At 42.3% G+C, this 25,911-nt stretch overlaps 1 protein-coding gene across 2 annotated transcripts in view; it reads right to left on the bottom strand.

Annotated features, from left to right (window-relative positions):
- edem3 (ER degradation enhancer, mannosidase alpha-like 3) overlaps positions 1–25,911 on the bottom strand; it is a 59,531-nt gene that overhangs the window by 12,579 nt on the left and 21,041 nt on the right. For both annotated transcript variants that reach the window (XM_055642182.1, XM_055642184.1), the window contains exons 3-13: positions 17,632–17,732; positions 16,506–16,545; positions 16,301–16,413; positions 14,930–15,083; positions 13,436–13,570; positions 11,825–11,930; positions 8,659–8,756; positions 7,219–7,344; positions 3,837–3,920; positions 1,823–1,906; positions 1,536–1,660 (exon numbers count right to left, since the gene is read on the bottom strand). In XM_055642182.1, the coding sequence (XP_055498157.1) occupies positions 1,536–1,660; positions 1,823–1,906; positions 3,837–3,920; positions 7,219–7,344; positions 8,659–8,756; positions 11,825–11,930; positions 13,436–13,570; positions 14,930–15,083; positions 16,301–16,413; positions 16,506–16,545; positions 17,632–17,732 (1,166 nt within the window). The remainder of the gene's footprint in view (positions 1–1,535; positions 1,661–1,822; positions 1,907–3,836; positions 3,921–7,218; positions 7,345–8,658; positions 8,757–11,824; positions 11,931–13,435; positions 13,571–14,929; positions 15,084–16,300; positions 16,414–16,505; positions 16,546–17,631; positions 17,733–25,911) is intronic.

Raw genomic sequence — 25,911 nt, 5'->3', positions numbered from 1 at the left:
TTAAAATGTACATAGATACTAGTTGGAGAAACACAGATTATGAAGATTTAATTAAAGCAAACAGAAGGTTTGAAATAACTGATCTAATATTCCTACTTGAAAAGAGAAAAAAATATGTTTAGGGTTAAAATGATTTAATTAGTTCTCAAGCGTCACACTTATTAGTTTCCACCTGCATGAAGAAAATAAATTGGTATTGCTATATTTTTCTCACATGAACCGAGATACATAGGGAAAAAAAAAACTGTTTACGTGCTGTACTATACACGAGTACAATTAAGTCATACATTAGGTAATGCAAAGGATGCTAACTGCGTTTCGTTGTGTCTGTACTGTACACTGACAATGACAATTAAAGTTGAATCTGGGAAAACACAGTGAATAGTGCAGAATATAAGGCTTTAGCATCTTCTGCCCGACTGTCGGCAGAAGAGATGTACATAGATTGATAATTTACAGAATAGCATCAAGATCGATTACTTATTTAATAGATCATAAATGCACCTCATCACAACACTTCTACTCCAAGGTTCACACAAGATGTGAAGAAATTACTATAAAATGAAGAGATTGTTGCATTGTTTGTCTTTGACCTGTCCTCTTAAAGGGGCTGTCCCCCTTGGGCGACCTAATTGGCGAGTTTAGAAGAGTTTGAAAAAAAATGACACGTTGAAGACCTCCTTCGACTATGTTGAAGACCAGCTTTGACTAGCTACGACTAACTTCTGGAAAATTGGACACCGAATTGTCCTTACCCTCTATAGACCATGGTCATCAGTTAAAAGAGTAAACCAGAGAGACTGAGAAAATTAATAGGCAGTACTTTATCAAAAATAAAGGATATCCTCTACCCAACATGGAATATAACTTTATATATCACATTGGACCAAACTGTATAAGCACCAATTAAACCTGGATAGGTTAAATATGAAGGACTCAGTTCCCATAGTACTGGTTGCAAATATTTAAGAAAAAGATCGAAGGACATTGAATAAAATTGCTTTCTCTTAAAATGAATAAGTTTATTGGCCAAGTATTCACATACAAGGAATTTGCCTTGGTGCTCCGCCCGCAAGGGACTACATGACATACAGTGACAGTTAAGAAAGATACATAAAACAAAATGGTGGTGCTCTGGAAGCCACTGCCTCAAAGGGTGAAGATGAAAACTTGATATTTAAGGAGTATCTTTCTGAGCATCTAATATGACATAACCTACAAAGTTAAAAACAATAGCTGGGAATTAGGATTGGTCTGATATAAATGACATATTTCCAGTTGAAATTGGGGATGGGATGAACAACTGCTTTGGGTGCATTAAATGTCAATATTTATTCCCATAACAACACATAGGCTCGGAGATAACTTTATGATATGGTTTGGCATGTTTTGGTTATCGGTACCAAAATGATAATAAACTTAACACTGATTACCATGATGTCCCCGTGGATCCACATTGGGATTCAGGCATTATAAAGCACACATCGGTCTTTATGGAAGAACAGAAAACAAATAGGAGAAAGTTCGGGACTGACCTGTCTTCATGGCTTCCTGTACGAACATCTTTCATTGCTGCAAAGCCACATGGTACACGAGCATATTTATTCAGGTTCTCAATGATCGTCTTTCCCACCTCCAAGTAATATTTATCTCCTGTAGCCTATTTGTAGCAACAATTGTCATTAGCACTTAAACAACAATAGTGAAACGTTCACATCAGCTACAGGTTCAGAACTGTGCCAGAATTCTTGCATTTTACAGATAACTCTTTATTATTGTATATTATAAATTCTAAAAATTCCATTAAAAAGCAAGAATTTACCTTGTATAGGAAATAGGTACTTTCAGCAAATTCAGGTCGGAGAGGATGTTGAGCCCAGTGAACCCTAAAATCAGTGGTGAAAGCCTAGAAAATATGATCATAGATTGAAACTTGGAAAGTAAATACAGAACAATGTAAAGATTAATCAGTGGAAACAGTGATGGGATCTATTATAAAGGATTTCATAACAGGGTGCTTAGAAAAAAAGGGGATTGGGTTGTTTCAGCATGAGTTTAGAAAAGGGAGATCAGCATGTTTGACGGGTCTGATGTAAAGAGCAAACCAGTTGATGTTGCATATTTGCACTTTCAGAAGCCTTTCCATAGGGTTAAATGACATTGAACAAAATTTAAGATTATGGTAATGTGATATGGTAATGAGAACTCTGGAAAATAATGGGAATAGTTGCATTGTTTTGCATCGAGTTGAGAATCTGAGATTAGTGGAGTGCCACTAGGTTTGGTGCTGGCCCCTCAGCTGTTACCAATTTGTATCAAGAATCTGTATGCAGACCTAGTGTGCATTAAATGTTTACTGTTGATACAAAACTGGATGGTACCATGGTCTGTGATGAGCATGAATACATTCTTCAGGGAAGCTAATAGGCTAAGCGAATGGATACAAATTTGGCAGATGGAACATAATGTGGAAAATGCAAAATCATCCTTTTTGTTGGAAGAGAATAAAAACAGAATAGTTTTAAATAGTAAGAGATTGAAAGGTATTAGCATTCAGAGGGATGCAGGTGTTCTTGTACACCAGTCAAGGCCTTTAATGCAAGAGGATCCAAGTGCAAATGAACAAAATTATGGAGTGTTGAGTAAGCCAAAAGCTTATGGTATCAGACACTGACAATAATATAAAGAGCAAATGTCATGAAAAAAGCAAAACCAGGATGCCTTGATAATGTGGACTCTGATTTTAAAATTTAGAGACGGTAGGGGAATTGAAAATATTTGTCTCTGAAGAAGGTTGCAATGATAGGGGGTTCAAGGAGAAAAATATAAAGGGTATGCTCGTTCAGTGACCCACATGCTTGGGATTAATAATTCTAGTACAAATCTCACTACAGCAAATTGAGAGTTTATATTTAGAAAGCAACAAAAAAAGTGATTTATTCTTACAAAATAAATATTCTTTACAAAAGAAAGTCTACTATTCCACATTGAAACTGGAGTTATTTACAAAGTATGAGCGGAGTGGCAATTCTGCAGACAACCCACCACCAACACCAGAAATCAATGGATGAACAAGTACTGCTCTACTCAGCCATGCCCATTTCCCAAGAATGAATTTTGAATAATTGCAGATCAACCACATTGTTAATAAACTACAGAAAGCCAAAATACTTGGAGGTGATAGAAATTAGAGTGCAGAAATGAGAACAAACAACTGTTAAAATACATTTGCTTCTTGAGGGGAAAATGGCATTTTTCAGAATATCCCAAAGCACCTGATTCTGAATAAATTACTTTGAAGTGTACACGTTATGTGATGAGATGTGGCTGCAATCTTTCATGCTGCACAATCTAATATAATAATGAGACAGATGTCCAGTTTGCCTACTTTGGAAAATATCGGTTAAAGAAGAAATCTCAGTTAGGACGTAGTTTTTAAAAAAAAAGCATCATATGATTTATATTTAAATTATGTCATTTTTTAACAATTTATTTATAAAAATATAATGACCATTCAATCAGCCACATCTATCAAATCACTGCCACAACCCTTCAATCTATAATCTGCAAGATGCAGGAGACAGACCATGGAGTCCCAAGGCACAAATCTGGCAAAATTAACTTTTTGAAGGGGGAATGAAGCAAACAATGTAAAGACTCCTATCATCTGGCGGAAAGAATTTGCAAATCAAAAATGAAAAATAAGTCAAACGTCAAAAGTGAACCAGAGGAGCACTCGAGGCTTTATCTATTAATAAGCAACATAGATGTAATTTGTATCTTAATAATGACTAAAATTATGTCAAAGAAATGAAAGTGCTTGAAAATCCCACTACCTCTGGTAGAAAGTTATGCTTTTTTGTCACTTGATACAACATCTCATGAGTTTCTATAGCTGGTCGGATATCTCCTTTCAATACCTAAAAAAATAATCATATGGTACTTTATAAAAGCAGATTGTGTAGAACATATTTAAATATATCAAATAGAAACAAAATATACTACAGCCAATCCAAAAATATGAATAAATAGGAAATAATGCTTTGATTGTAAACCAAGATATTTGTTGCCTTCATCTGTGCCTATATAGGCCCTGAATATTCAGTTTGTTTCAAGTTTCTATGTTTTCTTTTTGTGCATTAAATAAAAATGAATTCATGATTAGATCATATTTAAATGTGCTAATGCACAACACAATATTTGACCACGTCTTCAAGAAACTGAGGTAATTATTATCAATTGTGAATATTTAATAACAGCTGGTCGACTAGCATGCAAGTTATGTTGCAGAAAATTAGATTTCACCTTCTTCACAAGTAACTGCCTGGTGAAGCAGGAATAACGAACACACATGTGCAAAGGCAGAATATATATATATAATTTCACTTTCATTATATCAATGTAATTCTGTTACTATGGCTTTCTGAGGAGACAGTATACACTGGATATAATTTTACTTGAGGAAAGTAATCACATATGAATATAAACACAAGCTAATTGCCACCAATTTAGGAATGCCAATATGTTCAACTTCAATATAAATTTTACCATTTTGTCTCAGAGGTAAAATGGTGGCACTAAAAAAGGTATAACGTGCTGATTATTAATGTCACTTTAATCAATGATTATAATGCATACTACAAATGCATGTCCAGCTTTGCATCACTTTTGCATTCGGTAATACCTTATACAAAGTGCAGCGTTTGGATTGGCTGAGCGTCACATTTAAATGTAACTGAAGATGCTTTCAGAACGCAAGCTTCAAAACAACATCAAGATACCTGCAAAGCTAACAAGAAACTAATGAAAATATGATGACTTTCTCAAAATTATGATTGATCAAATAAATCTTAGTTGACCACAGGATATAATGGCACCTTTCAATCTCTGCGCATATGACTATGGTGGCATTAACTTGCCTCACATCCTTAAAGGCAGCACATTACTTGACCAACAGCTCCAACTAAAATCAATTTGTTCTGAACAACAGTCCTTTTCTCAAATCCATATTTAATACCAGTAAACACTGAAGTCAGATTTCCCTCTTCTATTCACCCTTATATTCTTCTACTTGGTCTTTATTAGAAAATTCACCAGGTATGTATAATGAACAACTGACCTGCTTTCAGCTCTGCCCATGCTAACCTCACACCACTTTTAATGGTCTCCTCCCATGAAGAAAGCAGCTCAGGGCCTAGTGGCACAAAAGTAGAGTTGCAGCCTTACAGCGCCAGAGATCCAGGTTCGATCAGGACTACAGATGCTGTCTATATGGAGTTTGTACATCCTCCCTGTGACCGCGTGGGTTTTTCCCGTGTGCTCCGTTTTCCTCACACACTCGAAAGATGGACAATTTTGAGGAGTTGTAAAATTCTTTTGTGATTCTTTAGTTTTGGTAATTCTTTGGCTTTGGTAAGTTGCAAAATTATCCCTAGGTTAGTGTACAGGGTGATCGCTGGTCGGCGCGGACTCGGTGGGCCAAAGGGCCCGTTTCCGCACTATCTCTAAAGCCTAAAGCTGGTCATCACTCATCAATTCATAACATCCAAAAGACAGACCATTTGTACTGAACACTACACAGGATTGCACTAGTCAATCATCCCCACCAAGTGGTGGAAACACACACCAGTTGAGGTAGCATATTAGAAAGAGATAAAAAATCAACATGTCAGGTCTGACAACCCTGACACATTAACACTTTTCCTTTTCCATAGATGCTACTGGTCTCGCTGAGAGTTACCAGCATTATCAGATAAAAACATTCCATCACCTGCAGTTTATGTTGTGATTTTCGTTGCTACCAATTGGTCATGTAGCTGATTCTATTGAAGGCCACACTGCAAACTGATTTTACCTGAGGATTTACAGTGCCCTCCATAATGTTTGGGACAAAGGCCCATCATTTATTTATTTGCCTCTGTACTCCACAATTTGAAATTTGTAATAGAAAAAAAAAAATCACACGTGCACATTGTCAGATTTTAATCAAGGCCATTTTTATACATTTTGGTTTCACCATGTAAAAATTACAGCAGTGTTTATACGTAGTTCCATTTCAGGGCACCATAATGTTTGGGGCACAGCAATGTCATGTAAATGAAAGTATATAAGCATATAAAAGGCATGCCCACCACCGTGTTTCACAGATGAGGCGGTATGCTTTGGAACTTGTGCAGTTCCTTCTCCCCTCTATACTTTGCTCTTGCCATCACTCTGATATAAGTTAATCTTCGTCTCATCTGTCCACAAAACCTTTTTCCAGAACTGTGGTTGCTCTTTTAAGTACTTCTTGGCAAACTGTAACCTGGCCATCCTATTTTTGCGGCTAACCAGTGGTTTGCATCTTGCAGTGTAGCCTCTGTATTTCTGTTCATGAAGTCTTCTGCTGACAGTGGTCATTGATAAATCCACACCCGACTCCTGAAGAGTGTTTCTGTCAGACAAGTGTTTGGGAATTTTTCTTTATTATAGAAATAATTCTTCTGTCATCAGCTGCGGAGGTCTCCCTGGCCCGCCAGTCCCTTTGCGATTAGTAAGCTCACCAGTGCACACTTTCATCTTAATGATGTTCCAAACAGTTGATTTTGGTAAACCTAAGGTTTGGCTGATGTCTCGAACAGTTTTATTCTTGTTTCTCCGTCTCATAATGGCTTCTTTGACTTTCATTGGCACAACTTTGGTCCTCACGTTGATACAACAGCAATAAAAGTTTCCAAAGGTGATGAAAAGACTGGAGAAATGACTAGGTGCCGAGAGCTCTCTTATACCTGCATTAAGAAGGCAATTAAATACACCTGAGCAATCACAAATGCCTGTGAAGTCATATGTCCCAAACATTATGGTGCACTGAAATGGGGGGGACTATGTACAAACACAGCTGTAATTTTTACATGGTGAAACCAAAATGTATAAAATTGGCCTTAATTAATATTTGACAATGTGCACTTTAACCACATGTGATCTTTTCTATTACAAATCTCAAATTGTGGAGTACAGAGGCAAATAAATAAATGATGGGTCTTTGTTCCAAACATTATGGAGGACACTGTATATGTGATTATCTTCCTGAACGGAGAGGCCCAGGTGTTCAGCTAGTTTTCTCTCCTCAATATACAAGCATCGATCAATGTAACTATTGAGGATAATGCCACTTATTTAATTATGCAAGTTGGAAAATTCATGAGTCTCAATGTCACCACAAAAAGGAAAACAATTTACCTGGAGGCCTGGGAAGAAAGCCAACAAGGCATCCATCCACGTTCGTGCATTTAGCAGCGGCTTATGTATGTGGACATCCAGCAGGAGAGGGGGTTGGCTTATGTACTTCATGATGGCTGCATAATGCTGAAAGGTTAAAGAACAGATGGCAGCGTTGCCATTTACATTGAATATTTTAGTTGAATACGTTTATGTTAACCTAATTAATGTATTCAACTAAAATATTTTAGCTTTTCATTCCTTTCTAACGTAGCAAACTGAAACATTTAACTATGAAATAACCATAATGTGTACTTTTTTTTTACAGTTCTGCAGAACAAATGGCAGTTTGAATCAATGTTTATGCACATTAATTTTGTAATCATTCTTTTTATAATGTAATCATAATTTTTATCATTCAAATAATGTTTTCTAAAAATTTATTTTTATTGTACATTACTAAAAAAGCAACGTCAAAAGATTAGAGCTAGTAACATTCAAATGTATTCCAGATGGGAATTAAACGTGACAAACTCCCTGACATGCAATAGCGACTTGCGTAAACTTGCATTAATGCAAACAAGCTATTGTGAATTGTTTGCATTAATGCAAACAATTCACAATAGATGGTCTTGTTTCGTGAATGACCTGTGTTATTGCAAAGGATGAATGGCAAAGGCTTCCCATCTACTTCATAGAAATAAAAGCAACGCCTGGGCACGTTGTTCTTCCAGCGATGCTGGGAAGGCGAGCAAGAACAAGAGGCGGTGGGGAGCAACGCCCGGCTGAGTCGCCCACATCTTCCACAAGGTGCACCAGCGTGCCCTTCTTCACCAGCTGCCGCACCATCTGGTTGGCACGGCTATTGCTGCGGCACACGTTGTAGTCCCCGGCCAACAGCGCTTTCTTCAGGGGCCGCCACTGACAGGACGGTCTCGGTCACCACGGGGCTCCCTCCCCTCTCACCCGTTGCCACTGCTTAGTCCGCTCCCCACTCCACCACCGCCTACTGCTCTTCCCAGTGCTTGGAAGGTGTTTCACCTTGGAATATGTCAGCGACTCCAGCAGTGGCCTAAAGACAGCGCTGTCCGCAGGGGCTACAACATGATCCGCAACAGTCGTGTCAACCAGATGGTGCAGCAGTTGATGAAAAAGAGCTCACTGGTGTAGATCAGCGGCATCGGCGCTGGAGTAACTCAGTGGACTGAATCAGTCTGAGGAAAGGTCCCCACCCGAAACATTACGTATCCATGTTCTCCGGAGACGCTGACTGACCTGCTGAGTTACTCCAGCACTTTGTGTTGTTTTGTGTATTAATCAGCGTCTGCAGTTCTTTGTTGTTATCTAGTTTTAAGGTGATGCGGACTTGCGTAAAATCTGACTTGCATAAGGTTTTACAGAACGTAACCCTTACGCAAGTCGGGAAGTGTCTATACAAAAATAGAAAGAAACAAAGCTTACAGTGTTGAATCTCTGCAAATATCCATCATCACCAAGCAGAATGTACGCTTTGAAGAGGTACTCATAATAAGAATCAATCCCAGCTCCAACTCCACTGTCTGCATGAAAATAAATCAGCATATAAAAGAGAACATTGCCAAAACAAAATAAATGTTAACCTGAAAGGAGCAGGTCATTATTCCAGCAAAATATTGTAAGTTAGTATTGTCTTAACATTAAGGAGAATGGACAAAACTTTTCACAATAACTCAGATAATAATTTATTAGTTAAATTGATAATGAAATAAGAAGGTAGGAGTGTGAGATAAAAAGTGTGCAATAACAGCATTGGAATAGGGTCATAAAACTTCAATTGAAATCATCTCTAGTTGGTAAAATGACAACCTCTCTTTCAAAGGGAAAGATAGAATCGCCCGTCAGAAATTACTGGCTGCTGTGAAATTTCAGCAAACTCGAATGAATAGTATTTGTTATTGTTTAAGGTTGAATGAATTATTCATTAAATCATTCATTAGAATCCCATAAAAATCAGTATTACGCCACATCAATTTCACCAGAAGATTTTCGCTTAAAAACACATGAAGAATGACTTGAATAGTTTTCTCAGGTGCACAAACTGATGGGTGACCTGATAGATGCATATAAAATTAGGAGAGGCATACACAAGGTAGGTGGTCAGAGTTTCTCCCCCCCAGGGTGGAAATACCAAATATTAGAGAGCATGAGTTTAAGAGGAAAAGAGTATAGTTTAAAGGAGAAGTGGGATGCAAAGTTTGTTTTTACACAGTGATGGGTGCCTAGAACACACTGCCAGGGGAAGCAGTAAAGGCAAATACAATATCTACGTTTGGAAGACATTTAGACAGATACATGAGGGGTAGGGAATAGAGGGATAAGAACCATGTGTAGGCAGATAGGATTAGTTTAATTTGGCGTCATTGCTGGTGCACACCTGGTGGGCTAAAAGTGCTTGTTGCTGTGCTATACAGAGTGCCCTACTATGTTCCATTAATCAATGCTTTTTTCCCCCCTCCTTGCAAATAATTGAAAACTCGTAGAAATGCTCTTTTTAAAATACAAATACTAATCAGTCTTCAAAAAAAGCACAGTCTATTATGTCAACAGTCTGAAGAAGGGTTTCGGCCCGAAACGTGGCCTATTTCCTTCGCTCCATAGATGCTGCTGCACCCGCTGAGTTTCTCCAGCATTTTTGTGTACCCACAGTCTATTATGTTACTGCTTCTCAGTTTTGGTCAAGAAGATCGCAATTTGTAGGTGATAGGATAAAGCCGCAAGGAAGGCCGGTAGGCAGACTGCCTGTGGGAAGCTACGCAATGCCTCGACAGGGGAGTGGGCCGCTGGAGGCACCGCAACAGCCTGCACCTTGGCTGGACCGGGCGCCGAATCAAGAGGCCGAGCACGTGGACCAGGTGCGGCTTGACGTGGTGGACACCACAACTACGTTTGGCCTGGCTGGGACTTTGAACTTGAAATGGCGCCAAAGCTTGCGGTGCTGGCATATGAAACATGAATTTCATTATGTAATGTTTAATTTCATATGTGACATAAATAAATATTCATTGATGTGAGAGGAAACCAGAGCGCCCAGAGAAAACCCAAGGAAGGGAAAATGTATAAACTCCGTACAGCCAGCACCCATAGTCAGGATCTAACCCAGTTCGATGCTCACCTCTACTCTGTACCCCACCTGGATTTGCACCTATTTTCCCCTCCTCCGTTAAAACTTCCGCTAACTTTACAATTCACAACTCTTCAGTCATAGAGTGATACAGTGCGGAAACAGGCCCTTCGGCCCAACTCGCCCACACTGTTCCAGCTACACTAGTCCCACTTGCCTGCGCTTGCCTGCCATATCCCTCCAAACCAGTACTATCCATGTACCTGTCTGACTGTTTCTTAAACAATGGGATAGTCCCAGCCTCAACTACCTCCTCTGGCAGCTTGTTCCATACACCCACCACCCTTAATGTGAAAAAGTTACCCCTCGGATTCCTTTTAAATCTTTTCCCCTTCACCTTGAACATATGTCCTCTGGTCCTCGATTCCCCTACTCTGGGCAAAAGACTCTGTGCATCTACCTGGTCTTTTCCTCTCATGATTTTGTACATCTCAAAAAGATCTCCCCTCATCCTCCTACGCTCCATGGAATAGAGACCTAGCCTACTCAACCTTTCCCTATAGCTCACACCCTCTAGTCCTGGCAACATTCTCGTAAATCTTTTCTGAACCCTTTCAAGCTTTACAATATCTTTCCTATCACATGGTGCCCAGAACTGAACACAATATTCTAAATGCAGTCTCACCAACGTCTTATACAACTGCAACATGACCTCCCAACTTCTATGTTTAAGAAAGAACTGCAGGTGCTAGAAAAATCGAAGGTAGTCAAAAATGCTGGAGAAACTCAGCGGGTGAGGCAGCATCTATGGAGCAAAGGAACAGGTGACGTTTCGGGTCGAGACCCTTCTTCAGACTTCTGAAGAAGGATCTCGACCTGAAACGTCACCTATTCCTTCGCTCCATAGATGCTGCCTCACCTGCTGATTTTCTCCAGCATTTTTGTCTCCCAACTTCTATACTCACTACTCTGACTGATGGAGTCCAAAGTCCCGATATGGCGCGGGGCTCCAAAGATCTTGCACTGTCCAAGAATCCCACGCGACAACGGCCTGTCGGCCCGCAGCTGCATTGAGGCCGCACACAGCGCCTCGACGGGCGTACGCAATGTCTCGACGTTGTACACAGCGTCTTGACGGCGTATGCAGCGTCTTGACGGCGTACGCCTAGAGCGTGGTGTTGCGCGATGATGTCACCACCTGGCGTGCCATTGCGCAATGACGTCACCGCCCGACGCCCACATCCAGTCAGCCCGCCTCCTGCCCAGCTGATTGGTGAGTATGATGACAGGATCAGCCCCGCACAACTCCATACGCCCTCCGCGGTTGGAAGTGGGACCTACCCCGCGAGGCCGTACGCCTCAAGCCACCACGTTTGGTCGCACTAGACGCATGCAAACACATGCTGGTGGGACAGGCCCTTAACCTCTGCGGTGGTGGAGATATCAGGAGGAAATTGTAGAGCATTTGATTTGATCAGAGAGAAGTGGTGAAGGAAAGAGAGAGTAGTGGGAAGGAATTAATCTCACCTCTGCGGACCCAGTCCCCTGTATGGATGTTGATGGTTGTTCCCACCAGATTGCTGTTGCGCTGTCTTCTCTCCCACAAAAAGTCTAAGGCCTTGCGAGCATGATGCTGTACAAAAGAAAAACAATCCATTACATAAGCAGCCATAGTCTGTCACTAAATGTAAGATACAGTTGCTACGGGATTTCAAAGCTCAAGGTATGTACAGTAAAGGGTGTGTCCTACTTTCACAACTTAATTCACGACCTCTGCAGAGTTTGCTCTTGACTCATATTCGCAGCATGGTCGTCACGAGGTCGTAGGTAGGCCGTAGCAGGTCGTGATGCTAGTCGTAGGTACTCATGGCATCAAGTAGGTCGGGCGTGTTTTCAACGATGAAAAATGTCCACGAGCAAAAAAGGTCATGAATTAGGTCGTGAAAGTGGGACATGCACTTAACTCTTCAGAAAACACACATCTACAGACTACAGACAAATTACATAACATTTCTTGAATAAATGCAGAATCCTTAATTCAATTTGTTGAGACTGCCAGGAAACAGGCATGATATGCATAAATTATTGTCTTACATAAGAGCCATAATAAATATTTCTGTTTCATAGACTCATTACATAAAGCACTACTGTGAAATAGCTTTCAAAATATATTTATCTGCCTACCATTCTTTTTACATTTGATGTTTTTTTCCTACACAAAATTTATAGTCAATCATTGCCGAGGTAGTTGTGGTTCAAGAGCCTGATGGTTGATGGGGGGGAAAGCTGCTCTTGAAACCAGAGGTCAAAGTTCCCAGGCAACCGCAACCTCGTCCTGATGGTAGCAGCGAGATAAGAGTGTGACCAGTGCGGTGTGGATATTTGATGATATTAGCTGCCTTTATTTGAGGCAACACTTCCTGTCAATCTCTTCAATCTGTGGGGAAGGTCAATACCCTTAATGAACCACGGGACCCACTGCAATTTATCTACCGCCAAAAACAGACCATCCTGCTGGCTCTCCACTCTGCATTGGACTACTTGGACATTGAGAACACATTCGCAGGCTGTGTAGGAAAAAAATATCAAATGCTGGTTTTTTTTTATCCAAACACACAAAGTGCTAGAGTAACCTAGCGGGTCAAGCAACCCTCTCTGGAGAAAAAGGATGGGTGACGTTTCAGTCCGGAACCCTTCTTTAGACTTTTTCTCCAGAGGTGCAACCTGAACGGTTGATTTACTCCAACACATTGTGTCTATCTTTGGTATAAACAAGCATCTGTAGTTCCTTTCTACACACTCTTGAGTGTGTATAGATCATCCTGCCATAAACATTAGTGATAGCAGATTCAACTAAGAGTATAAAGGAAAAATAAATCAACATCCCTTCAATTTTCAAATAAAATAAATGACTTTTTGTTAAACGAACCGTTAATCTTTGATCCAATCATTTCTCTACCTTCAGGTTTGCTGAAACTGCTGATACATCTTTCAGAGCTGACAAGGGCCTCTGAATCTTACAGTTAGTTGGATAACAATAAAGTGGGACAGAGCACATTTGCACAATTTGCTGCTTCCAAATCTAAATGGTACATAGATTCTGACCCATTCTAATAGCTCTTTCCAACTATCACAAACCTCAAAAATAGGGTCTCCAGTAAGTCTGCTCAGAGCTGCGAACTCCAGGATGAGGGTCCCTGCACAGGCGGTACAGGTGTCCGTTTCCGTGCCTGTTCTGGCTTGCGGCCGTCTTAATCCATGTTTCAGATTTACCTTTAGTTTAAAAAAACATTTTATATTAATCATAATGAAGTCAAGAAAGTGGTACAAAGAATATTAAAACGCTTACATTGCTTGCACCCTTAATCTATCATTTGTTACGAACACATCAAAGGATCGATGTTTAAAATCAGTATTAACGAATTTGCTATTGGAGTGCATTGTAAAAAATGGTCCCTTCGGGTGTGGGGTGGGGGGGGGGGGGGGGGGGGGGGGGGGGGGGGGGGGGGGGGGGGGGGGGGGGGAGCAGGGTATCAAAGAAACCCACACAGTTGAAGGACAATATGCACACACCATGCAAGGTTGCACTGGAGATCAGGATTAAACCCAAGAGGTTGGGGCAGCAGCTCTACCAGCTGGGACATTGCACTGCCATTTTTGATATTGTACCGTATCCTTAATGCTCGTGATTTGCTCTCTAATAAATCTTTAGCCAAAAGAGAAACAATAATTTTATGTCCAGAGATGATGATTTATGCTTGATTTATTTCCGTACCTCCTGGATGGCTTTGCAACAGTGTAACTGTGATAATCAAGTACCACAATGACGCACAACAGTCGGACAACTTGGGGCATTGAGGTTTTACACAAAGTGGATATTTCCAATTGCACCCTGCATTTGCCAAATGTTAAATTCACCCGGTGCTGTGAAGTAGGATGCAGTATCTCACTTGACACTTACCTGAACAAAACCCCACTATTACACTGTGGTCAACTGCAATTTTATTTTCCTGACAGCTGCCAAATAGAAATTCATGTGGTATACCATCAAAAAATATAATTGTTAGTCCTGGATCATCATTCGCAGAAACTGCATGCAAACCCTCTGTACCTCCACCCACTAAAGAGACTTGACTAGGGTATATCACAGCCTTATCACTTCCTTTAACTGGATCCTTCAGTAGTGTGGTCACGTCTGTCATAATGATGCATTTCCACATTGTTCACAGCTGAAGGTTAGCAGTTCGTCATCTCAGTCAGTATCATGTAACACTTTGCAGTGGCAACTCCTGATATTATTTGGGATGGAGATACACAGACACCCAACCAATTCCAACTGCCTAATAATATAATGGCACTTCAAATTTAAAAAAACCTCCTTTCCCAGTTTCCCTTCTGCACCCTTGTCACCTGTCTCATCCATTCTTTGCTCCATCTGTGTTTTCATCTCACCTTTGTCCTTCTCACTCCATGATCCCACTGTCCAGATATGTACTTCTCTTTGTACTGTTATCACTCACCACTGATCCGATTATTCCTCATCCTCTTGTCCCACATAGTCTACAGAAATTCCTCAGCATTCTTTAACGTTGATAGCTAATTGAATTAAATCAAGTGAAGAGTTTTACTTACTCTGGGGTAAGGAAGCCCACTGGTAGTATTGAATGCTGGCAGCAACCTGTACCCAAGATCCTTTGCCATGAAGAGAAGGTCATCGTTGTACCACTGCATCTGCTCACTTTGTTCTTTCACTAAGGTGGCCATGGAATGGCCTCCAAGCAAACCTCTAAGAAATGAATAATTAATGGCATATCAGCGACATCACGCATACTTTTATATCATACTAGACCAAGAGCAGACCCGTTAGGTCTGTTCCCCCAACGCGCAGTTGAGGAGGGGGACATTGGGCATCACACACATTAAGCACCCTCACACACACTATTCCCCCCCCCCCCCCCCCCACACACGATAACTAGCCCCCTTGATAATATATTAATATTATTAATTTGCTCCTTTTACCCCATAATCGGGGGGGAACAGGGAGGGGGGGGAGAGGGAGAGATGGGGAGAGAGAGAGAGGTGGGGGAGAGAGAGGTAGAGGGCGGACCTGAACTCGGTGAGCAGGCGGGTCGGACGGGGTCTGCAATCAATGGAGGAATTTCAGGTTTCCCAGAGGGAGTAATGCTCCGCGCGACATTAACTGCTGCCGCCATGTTCAAGCCGGTGACCGGCTGTGACCTCCGGTGACCTCCCGATCTGCAGAGCATTTTGAGAATGGGGGGGGGGTTGGAGTGTACGGGCAGGCGGGCGGGCTGGAGTCCAGCAGTGCCTATTGTAGCGGTTCTGGCAACAGCCGGCGTTCTGCTCTGTCTGGGGGGGAGAGGGGAGAGAGGATGGGGGAGAGAGGTGAAGGGGGGGGGGGGAGAGAGAGGTGAAGGGGGAGGGAGAGAGGGAGGGAGAGGCAGAGAGGGCAGAGAGGGAGAGAGGGAGAGAGGGGAGAGGGAGAGAGGGCAGAGAGGGGCAGAGAGGGCAGAGGGGGCAGAGGGGGCAGAGGGGGCAGAGGGGGCAGAGGGGGGCAGAGGGGGAGAGGCAGAGAGGGCAGAGACAGAGAGACTGCTGGCGGGCGTTGGCAGCGACTGCGAGAAATGGCGGCGTCTGTGAGGCAGTGCGTGCGTCAGCAGCCATTATGGTCGCTGGCCAGCAGGAGGCGACAAAATGAGTGAGTGGGGGGGTGGGGGGTAGAATTTTATTAAAAAATGGGTACATAAAAAGAAAAATTGTTTAGAGTGCAAAATCAGATGTAAAAAATGAATGAGCTAGCGACATGGGAAAAATGGCGGCGTTTAATGAAGTGCTGGCGTAGCAGTGAATCAAAGGCCGAATCTGGCACCCACAAAGACAGCCAGTCAGAAACACACACACACAGTTTTAATATATTATAGATTTAAACATTTTTCAACTATAGCATATAGTTATATATATATATAACCTCATTTTACTTACCCTAGCACCCTAATATTAGTCTCAAAGACTGAGACAACAACATCATTATCGAAGTGAACATCATTTATAACCTTCTTCACGGCAATTTCAAATTCATCTAATTGATTCAGCAGCTGGGAACACAAAAGCATACGATTTAGTGACTCTTCCTGCTTCTTTGTTCTTCAATACATGTTGAACTAAAATCTAAGCAGCTTTCACTTACTGCAAGAGTATCCAGAGTGTCAACTAAGGTCAAAGAAAATCTGAAAGCAAATAATAAATAGTTAACGTGAGGGTGAAGCAAACAGTTTTAGATGCACGCCAGTGAAAGTTTATATGATGACTTAGTAAAGTTTTAGTCAATTTAGTTTATTAACAGATTCCTAAATATGGGGAAATCACCCATAGGAAAATGGCCAGTCAGTACACGAGGAAAACATTTTTCACACAGAGAGTGGTGAATCTCTGGAATTCTCTGCCACAGAAGGTAGTTGAGGCCAGTTCGTTGGCTATATTTAAGAGGGAGTTAGATGTGGCCCTTGTGGCTAAAGGGATCAGGGGGTATGGAGAGAAGGCAGGTACAGGATACTGAGTTGGATGATCAGCCATGATCATATTGAATGGCGGCGCAGGCTCGAAGGGCCGAATGGCCTACTCCTGCACCTATTTTCGATGTTTCTATGTTTCTATGTTACATCTGTTCATACAAGACTAACTGAAAACCTGGATATCATTTTGCATTTTCCACTAAAATGTAATTCTCAATTCTCCAGTGAATTGGATTTTATTTACCAGGGAACAACTCAATCCTTTCAAATCCCATAGGCATCTGATTAGTAAAGCTTGCAGCAATTAAATTATCCTTAAAAAAAGAGTTGGCACCTCATTCACCCCTTCAATGCCTCATGTCAGGCTTATTTCAAAGTTTATGCAGCCAGACGTGTATTTGTCTGAAACAGAGGCAAGGTTGTCGCTGTCTGTCTGAAACAGAGGCAAGGTTGTCGCTGTCTGTCTGAAACAGAGGCAAGGTTGGTGGTTACGTGGACTCAGTTGTAGCATTATCGCCTCAAAAGTTGCAAGATCATGGACACATTTACATTTTAGTGACCACCCTTTAAATGAATAGTTACTATCGGGCAAAGATTCAAAGTTTAACGCCTTCAAGTTGAATAGGAACTAAATCTACCAAATCTGGCCTTTCCCCAAATAATAAAAATTATAGCATCCAAACCTCTACTGTACTATTTTGTTTACCTAAATTGTATTATCACCTGCATTTCATACTTTCTTCAGCATGTCAAAGAACAAATACTGAGACTAACAGAGATTTAGTAAAAAGGGGCACTAACTTGCCAAGTGCATCATCCACGTCACCACGACTGGGTTCCAAGCCACGCACACGGCCACGACATGTCAGCGGCATTAGTTCATCAGCTGGGTAAGCGTGTTTCTGCACAAAGCCAAAACTTGTCAATTCTTCCCTATATATATATATGTATTTTATTTTTTTTTACACATTTTTTAAACCGCATATATTAGTTGGATAAATATACTGAAGAGAGCAATATTCTAAACATTGCAGAATAACACAATTAGAAAGCAGTTCAAAATACATAATAACAGTCATACTATTGTGGATTAAATTTCATAAAAAACAATTGTATAAATGAATCATAATTGGTGAGATCACACCAGGAATACTGTGTACCACATTGTTCTCTTTACTTTGGGAATATAGAACATCAAACAGTACAGAACAGGCCTTTTGGCTCACAATGTCCAAGCCAAACATGATGTGAAGACCAACTCTTTTCTGCCTGCACGCAATCCGTATCTCTCCATTCCCTCCATATCCATATGCTTATCTAAAAATCTCTTAAATGTCACCATCTGTGTCAACCATCGCCACTGGTAGCGCATTCTAGGCACTCTTCACCTTGTGTAAAAAAAGTTGCCCCGGCAAGTTTAATCTTTGCCCCTCTCACCTTACAGCTATGCCCTGTAGTATTTGATTTTTCCATCTTGAGAAAAAATGTTCTGACTGTCAACCCTAACTATGCCTCTCATAATTTTATATATTTCTATCAGGTCTACCTTGAACCTCTGGTGTCCCAGAGGAAACAATCAGAGTCTCTCCAACCTCCCCCTATAGCTAATACCCCCAAATACAGGCATCATTCTGGTAAACCTCCTTTGCACCATTTCCAAAGTGCCCACCAGAATGGCAGGAGAGATGAAGTCAAGAAAATATCTAAAAGAGACACTGAAGGTGAACAGAAAACCATACAAAACATTGCTACAGAAAAGCAAGAACAGAAAAGACAGTTGGAAACAAACTGTTGGGGGAACTCAGCAGGTCAGGCAGCATTCATGGATAGAATTGGAAAACAACATTTCGGATGATGTCTCAAAATTTTGTTTTTTTGTTCGAGTCCAAAATCTGCTGTCTCCTGTGTGTTGAAGATAGTCAGGTTGCAGGAGAAAGAGGTTGAGAGTTTGCATGTGATAACACATTGTTGAAAATGGATCTCAAGATGTAGCAAGAGCACTGGTTCAGAGAACAACAAATATTTCAGTGACGTAACGGCGGGTGGTCCCAATTCAGGAAGGGAGAGATTTTCATTTAGAATTTATGTGGAATAATGTGGAGCTGGAGACAACTGTTCTTGTAAAATATGCAGCAATAGAGACTACTTTTGCCAAATACCTGATACAAATTGAGAAGGAAAACTGAGTTAACCAATGGAAAATAGATGAACTGAAATCCTTCTCCCAGTCCTCCAACACAATGTTGAAACATTTGTCTCTTCCCCTCCCCTTGCACTCTGCCAAGGATTACTTTCTCCCAACACCCTGGTCCAGACACTTGTCTCTCCTTCACTTTCTAACTGTACCTTCCTGTTCAATCATAGGAGATGCAACACATAACCTTATACTTTCTCTTTATCACGTCATCTAAGGTTCCAAATGCTCTCCAGAGGTAATAGATTGACGTAATTCTTTAAATGCAGCGTACAGTATTCACGACAAAGGAAATCAAACATTTATTGGGTGGCCATTTTGAGAACACGTCCATTAATGTGATCCAGATGAGAAGACCCATCTGACTTTTATAAATTCTCAATTCTCCTCTCTCGTTCCTCTCCTAAACTGTTCCATGGAGCACAATGAAAGTGTGAAGAACAAGTCTAATTCTTGAATTGAGTCTTCAAGGCTGTGTTTAACAATTCAAAATTTCTCCTATTTGTTTTTACAAAATCTGTAGTTCCCTGAAGAGGTTTCTTCTTCCTTCTTAAACATAGGCATTATGTCCCTCCCTGACCTCTGGGGGTTATGCATTGGTGGATAGAGCAGGGATGGGGTAAAAGGAACAAATGAATATTAGTATAATATCAAGGTGGGGGGGGGGGGGGGGGAGGGGGGGTTGGTGTTTGTCGGGTTGGTGAGCATGTATGTGACGCCGAAGGCCGCCCCACCGCCCCTCGCAACCGCGTGTTGGGGGAACAGACCCAATGGGTCTGCACTTGGTCTAGTAACTATTAAAACTCTGATCTTGGATGTGGATGTATTTGTGTGTGTAGTTGCGTGTTTTTCTGTGATTCACATCTCCTCGAAAACACGACGCGCTAACGGTGAAATCTTTACATATTCCGGTAGAGATGTACCTCATGATCTCAAAAATCACCTCATCTGAAAATTTGATTCATTATTCCTTGAGTTTTTTTATTATAATTGTTCACAAATCTGAGATATTTTTGAAAGCTAACGGGCTGATGACGGCACAATGGCTCTGCTCCTCGCGGCCAGCTGCGCAGAGCTTTCAACGTGCAGCCTGCTGGCCACTGTTCTCCACGAGCTGCGAGTTACGTAACCCCCCCCCGTGTAACTCGCACTCGGCCAGACGTCTGCAGCGCCCCGCCAGCCGCCCCCCCCCCCCCAGGGCTCTGGATTGAACGCTGAACACACAGTAATTGGTTGGGTTTCCAGGAGCTTCAGTGGTCCTGAGGCCCGCCGTCTGCGCCCCCCACTCGCCGAGTTCAAGTTTGCCCTCTCCCCCCTTCTCCCCCCACTCTCTCCCCCCCCCCCTTCTCTCCCTCCCTCCCTCCAACCCCCTCTCCACCTCCCTCCCTACCCCCTCCCCCCTACCCCCCCCCACTCTCCCCTTCCCCTCTCTCCCCCCCCCCCCATACTCCCCATTCCCCCCCCCTCCTCTCTCCCTTCCTCCTCCTTTCCCCCCCTCTCCATCCCCCCCTTTCCCTCCCCCTCCTTCTCCCTCTTTCTCTGCCCCACTCTCTCTGGCCCTCGAGATAGGGCGGGGATGGGGTAATAGGAGCCAATGAATAAGATTAATATCAAAGGGGTGGTTAGTGTGTGTGTGTGTGTGGGGGGGTGGTTAGTGTGTGTGGGGGGGTGTTTTGTGTGTGTGTGATGCCGCAGGCCACCCCCCACCGCCAGACCGCGCATGGAGGGGACGGGACCCAACGGGTCCCCGTTGGTCTAGTACATACTTATAAAACTCTCATCTTGTCCTCGTCTGGTTTGCGTTGTTTTTAATTTTGCGCAGAAACAGTACCCGATAGCGCTATGATTTTTCGCCACCTTACTCGTCATTCTCCTTTGCTGCAAGTGTATCAAGTTTTGTTCCGATCGGTGAAATATTACAAAAATTATTGGTCTTCTCTCCTGTCATTCGCCCAGACGGCGACGCCCCTTCCGGCACTCGGTCAATCACCGGCGACGAGAATAAGCTGAAGGAGCGGAGTGAGTAGGGCGGGGGGGGGGGGGCGTGGGTGGGGCGCGAGTAGGGCCTGCGTTCGCGGGGGGGGTGGGAGGCAGGGCGGGGAGAGCTGTGTTTGCGGGCGGGCGGGGGGTGTGTTCACCAGCGGGCGGGGGCCATGTTCCGCGGTTGGGCGGGGAGCAGCGGCAGGGGTAGGCCATATTTTAAGACATTCACATTTTTAGCTTTAATAAATCCCTTTTCCACTTGTCATGCCCGTCTGCTGCGCCTGCGCAGTGATACCTGCGTGTTCTACGTCACAATGGGAGCCCAATGGGCAGGAATGGCTGCGCCACCGGAGAGCCACTAAGAGTGGATGGGTTGGGGGGGGGGGGGGGTGATAGAGTGAGTGCATGGGGGGGGGGTAGGGCAAGGGGCAGAGGGGGGGGGGGGGGGAGGGCTGAGGGGAGGAGGGGATCAGGGGCATCACAATGGGAACCCGTTAGCCGCGCCTGCATAGTTGGGGGCTATGCGTGAGTGGTGGAATATTGCATTGGGGAACCAGACCTCCCGTGTGAGAATGGGACCCAACGGGTCCCACTTAGTCTAGTATTTTAATAAAAACATTAAAATTATGCGTGATCTGTTCATCTTTTACCTTGCATGGATGTACTGTCACCACAGTATAGTTTACCTTTGCTTGATTTGATCATTTTAATGTTTTTTTTACAGGCAAATACATAATAAATTTTGTGTCAAATTTCTTTCCACCTCTGTAGGCATGTATGTCTATTTCAGTTCTCACTTTGGGAGACAACTTACTGGCATTTAAAAGTTATTGTTATGCTGTCTATTCACTCAAGTTATATCAAATTAGCACATATCCTTATTATTCTGACTAATTGCAATCTATATTTGCTTTTCTACCTCTTTTAATTACTTGTCTGCAAACAGATTAGCTTTTGTATTTACACTGTAGCCTTCTGAATCAGTAATATAGATGGGAACCAATGTAAGTACAAGTATTTGTTCTGGGTCAAGGTTTAAATCCTTTGGATTAGTGCAATATTTACCCATCCAGATGAAATAAAGCACGCATAAAATAAACATCAGTCTATCCCACCCTGCATCCACAGGAATTTTCAGCTGGCAGTACAGAACATATACGTGCTGGGTAACATACTTGCAACAAAGAGAGCTATTAGAAAGTAAACAGATTTAGTAACGATACCCATGCTGAATATCAAACATCAATCCATTACTTGTGTAGGAAGGAACTGCAGATGCTGGTTTAAACTGAAGACAGACACAAAAGCTGGAATAACTCAGCGGGACCTTTCTTCAAACCGAAGAGTCTCGACCTGAACCGTCACCCATTCCTTCTCTCCAGAGATGCTGCCTGTCCCGCTGAGTTACTCTAGCTTTTTGTGTCTCTCAATCCATTACTTATTCTACTTGACAATAAATTACGACAAATGTTCGGTTTGGCAGTTTATGAAGCTGCCAAGCCTGTGACACCAGTGTTTTGGTTTTATAGCGATTGCATTTTTAAAAAGGATTTAACTTAAAATAAAGTAAAAATCTTAAATATGATTGGTCAAGTTTTAAATTGGTGTTAAGTGAATAAATATTGTGTACAATAGCCAATCATTTAATTTGAAGGCTAGTGGAAACTCATGACTATTTGCTCATTAGAATAATAGATAATAATTACATAATAATTGCCCTTCATAAAGTTACAAGATATGCGTATAGCAATGAGGAATACCTAAAATTTATGATAAAATGTTAATGGTAAAATTGTACTATTTAGAAGACACTAAGGACAAAAAAATCTATTAAAGCTAATCAACTTTCGAAGAGAAATAATGATTTGGTCTAAATAATATCCTTCAATCCAGAACTATGATGCCTTTTAATAATAGTCTAACATTCTTAGTGCCGAACCATGACCTGTTCGTCCAGTTCTTCATATCCTGCTTCACCAGGAACAGGAAACTATTAATAGTAAAACGCAAAAACATGGATGTTAAAGATTGGATTAGATGATCCGGTATTTGTTCAGCAGAGCAGTAAAATTAATGAGTGTGGTTCCAATTTTGATTATCAAGGAGAGTAGACGATTCATGAAAATAATCATCGCTGAAACACATATAAATAAAGTGACTCATCTGAGAGCTGGAGAATAAAGTAGCATATGTTAGTCTGGGACAAATTGCTAACTAGAATACTCCTAACACCCTGGATGACTCGGTAAATCAACTCTATGATAGAACTGAAAGATTTACCAACACCCCACTGTGGGACCTTAGCTTTCTGCCCCTCATTTCCGTCCTTCACACCGATTGAAATATCCCCAGGAGGACATTCAACCCATTGTGCATGTGTTGTTGGCTCATGGAAAGATCTATCCAATTAGTATCAGTCCCTTGCATTTTCTCTGACAGGTTTTCAAATTTCCCCCCATCAATTATTTATCCAACACTTGTTTGAAGCCAGCTTCTGCAAGATTCCACCACTAGAAACATTTTCTCTTCCCCTCCTGAATTTCCACGGGACCTTTTTCTTTACAATTTCCTGATCCACTCTTCTATCCCCGCATGAACCACTCCATTCTCCCAGTATTCTCCCATCCAATCACAGGAAATGTAGCACGTGCCCTTTTACTGCTTCTTTCCCCACCATCCTGTCATCCAAAAATTCTTCCAAGTGAGGCAGTGATCAACTCATAATTTTTCCAAGCTAGCGTTCTGCCTTGGTGTACACAATGTGGTCTCTTCCACACTGGAGAAACCAGATGCAGATTGGAAGACTATTCTTCCAGAGGAGAATCTGAGCTCCCCATTACTTCTGGTCAGTCATACTGCATGGAAACAGGCCCTTTGGTCCAACTCACCCATGCTGATCTAATCACATTTACCTGTTGGATTGCAAGCTGCCCATGTGGAGTACGAGGTGCTATTCCTCATATTCTGAGAAGGGACAGCAGCTCATATTAGGTTTGGGTGGCTTACAACCCAACGACATAAACTTTGAATTCTTCAATTTAAGCTAACCCACGCCCTCTTATCCCTCACTACCTTTCTTCCCTATGCCCCCCTCCTGATGCCCACCAATTTCTTTCACTATGCCACCCATACGTTTCCCCCATCCCCTTCCACCTACATTCCTCCCTCTGGCTTCACATTTCACTCCTCTTGTCTCCTAATCTTACACCCCTTTGTATCCATTTTATCTCTAGCCTTGGATCTTCCCTCACCTGTATCCACCTATTATTTGCCAGGCTCTAACCCATCCCAACCTCTTTATCCAGCTTTCCCCCCCCCCACTACAATCAGTCTGAAGAAGGGTCTTGACCTGAAAGGACGCCTATCCAAGTACTTGAGATGCTGCCTGACCCACTTAGTTACCCCAATGCTTTTTGTTATGATGTGACAATTGTGTGAAAAACATAAAACCGTAAATAGCACATAGAAGAAACAAAGCTACGCGTAATTGCTTTAAGGGAATTAATGTGAAACCCTCGAATAACTAGGATCGGAAAGGAACAAGGGAATTAAGGCTGATTGGTCAAACAATCAAGTACAGAAAAATTTCCCTGTAAGTACAGAAAAAGCTCCACTGCAAGAGACAAATTAACTGCAATGCATTTCTGGCATACCCAAATAGAACTTGTTGCACCATCTACAAAAATAAAAGACAGTACACTTGGGGGTCCAGAGGTCTCAGTTTAAGAACTTGCTTTTGCTTTGTATTTATTTGTTTATAGTTATAATAACCAACTATCTATGAACAGACTGGAAACATTTCTTGAAGACTCCAGACTGGAGTCTTCAAGATAGGGGCAGACAGAAGAGAGGAACGGTACAGTGAGTGGGCTGAGGACAACTCTCATGCCGTCAGAGGTGCTGTGGGTGTCCAGAGGTCAGCTATGGGAGGTCCCCTGGGGCATAGTCAGAGCGGTGGCCGTGGGAGGCGAGGCACAGCACAGTCGCAGGTCAACATGTCTGGGTCAATGTGCTGCTGGTGTGAGGCCCTGGAGAACCTGCAGGAGATATGGGGATCGATTGCATTGGACGCCAATGGAGACCCCACTGAGGCCGAGCGCACAGATTGCACGTGGTCTGCAGTGGCACAGAGCAGTGGTGGAAGACACGTACAACATTAACCAGGCAGAACCCTGCAACTCCAATCTTGTGCCACCACCAGAACAGGCCTTTGTGGTCGAGTTAAGACTCTACATTTTTAAGAACTTTAAAACTTGAAGGATACAAGATGGTACCAGAAATGTGGCGACTCTTGTGAACTGCCACAGTGTAATCTATTGGGATAGTAAGATTTTAATGAATCGCATGCAAAAATAATTTTGCTGTACCTAGGTACGTGACAATAGAGACTATGGTACATGTGACAATAGAGTACTGTTAAACATCAAATTCCTAGAATCCAAAGAGGTTTGGACAAGGATCCCTATTAAAACAGTCATCTCTTCAGCTACTTATTTTAGCTCACCAGTCCAGTCATTAGACTATTTGTTGTGCTATATCTGCCATTATTGATGCCTGTCTGTCAGATCATAGCGCAATTATATTTGATGCATCTCTGCCTTTCTCTCCCTCAAAATCCCATTTCCCTGTTCGCTACTCCTGCTACATAAACAAGATGTTGCCATGGCATGCTGACCCTAAAGGTCCGATCCAGTGCACAATAGTTCCTACATCACAAAATAACTGCATCGTTACTGGAAGGCCCAACAAATTATCCATCTGTTTACAAATAAAAAAACGATTTCGACTCCAAATCACTTGCCACTGCAATAAGACTGCAAAGACCGGTAGGCGGCGCAACTCTCGTCAGCAGCAGCCTCTGCACCCCGTCCGCGTTTTTATTATTTTTTGTCTATGTTTTTATG

Source organism: Leucoraja erinacea, chromosome 10, assembly GCF_028641065.1.
Source record: "Leucoraja erinacea ecotype New England chromosome 10, Leri_hhj_1, whole genome shotgun sequence".
NCBI lineage: Eukaryota > Metazoa > Chordata > Chondrichthyes > Rajiformes > Rajidae > Leucoraja > Leucoraja erinaceus.
The sequence above is the reverse complement of the archived record's forward strand: the minus strand, read 5'-3'. Positions and strand labels throughout refer to the sequence as shown.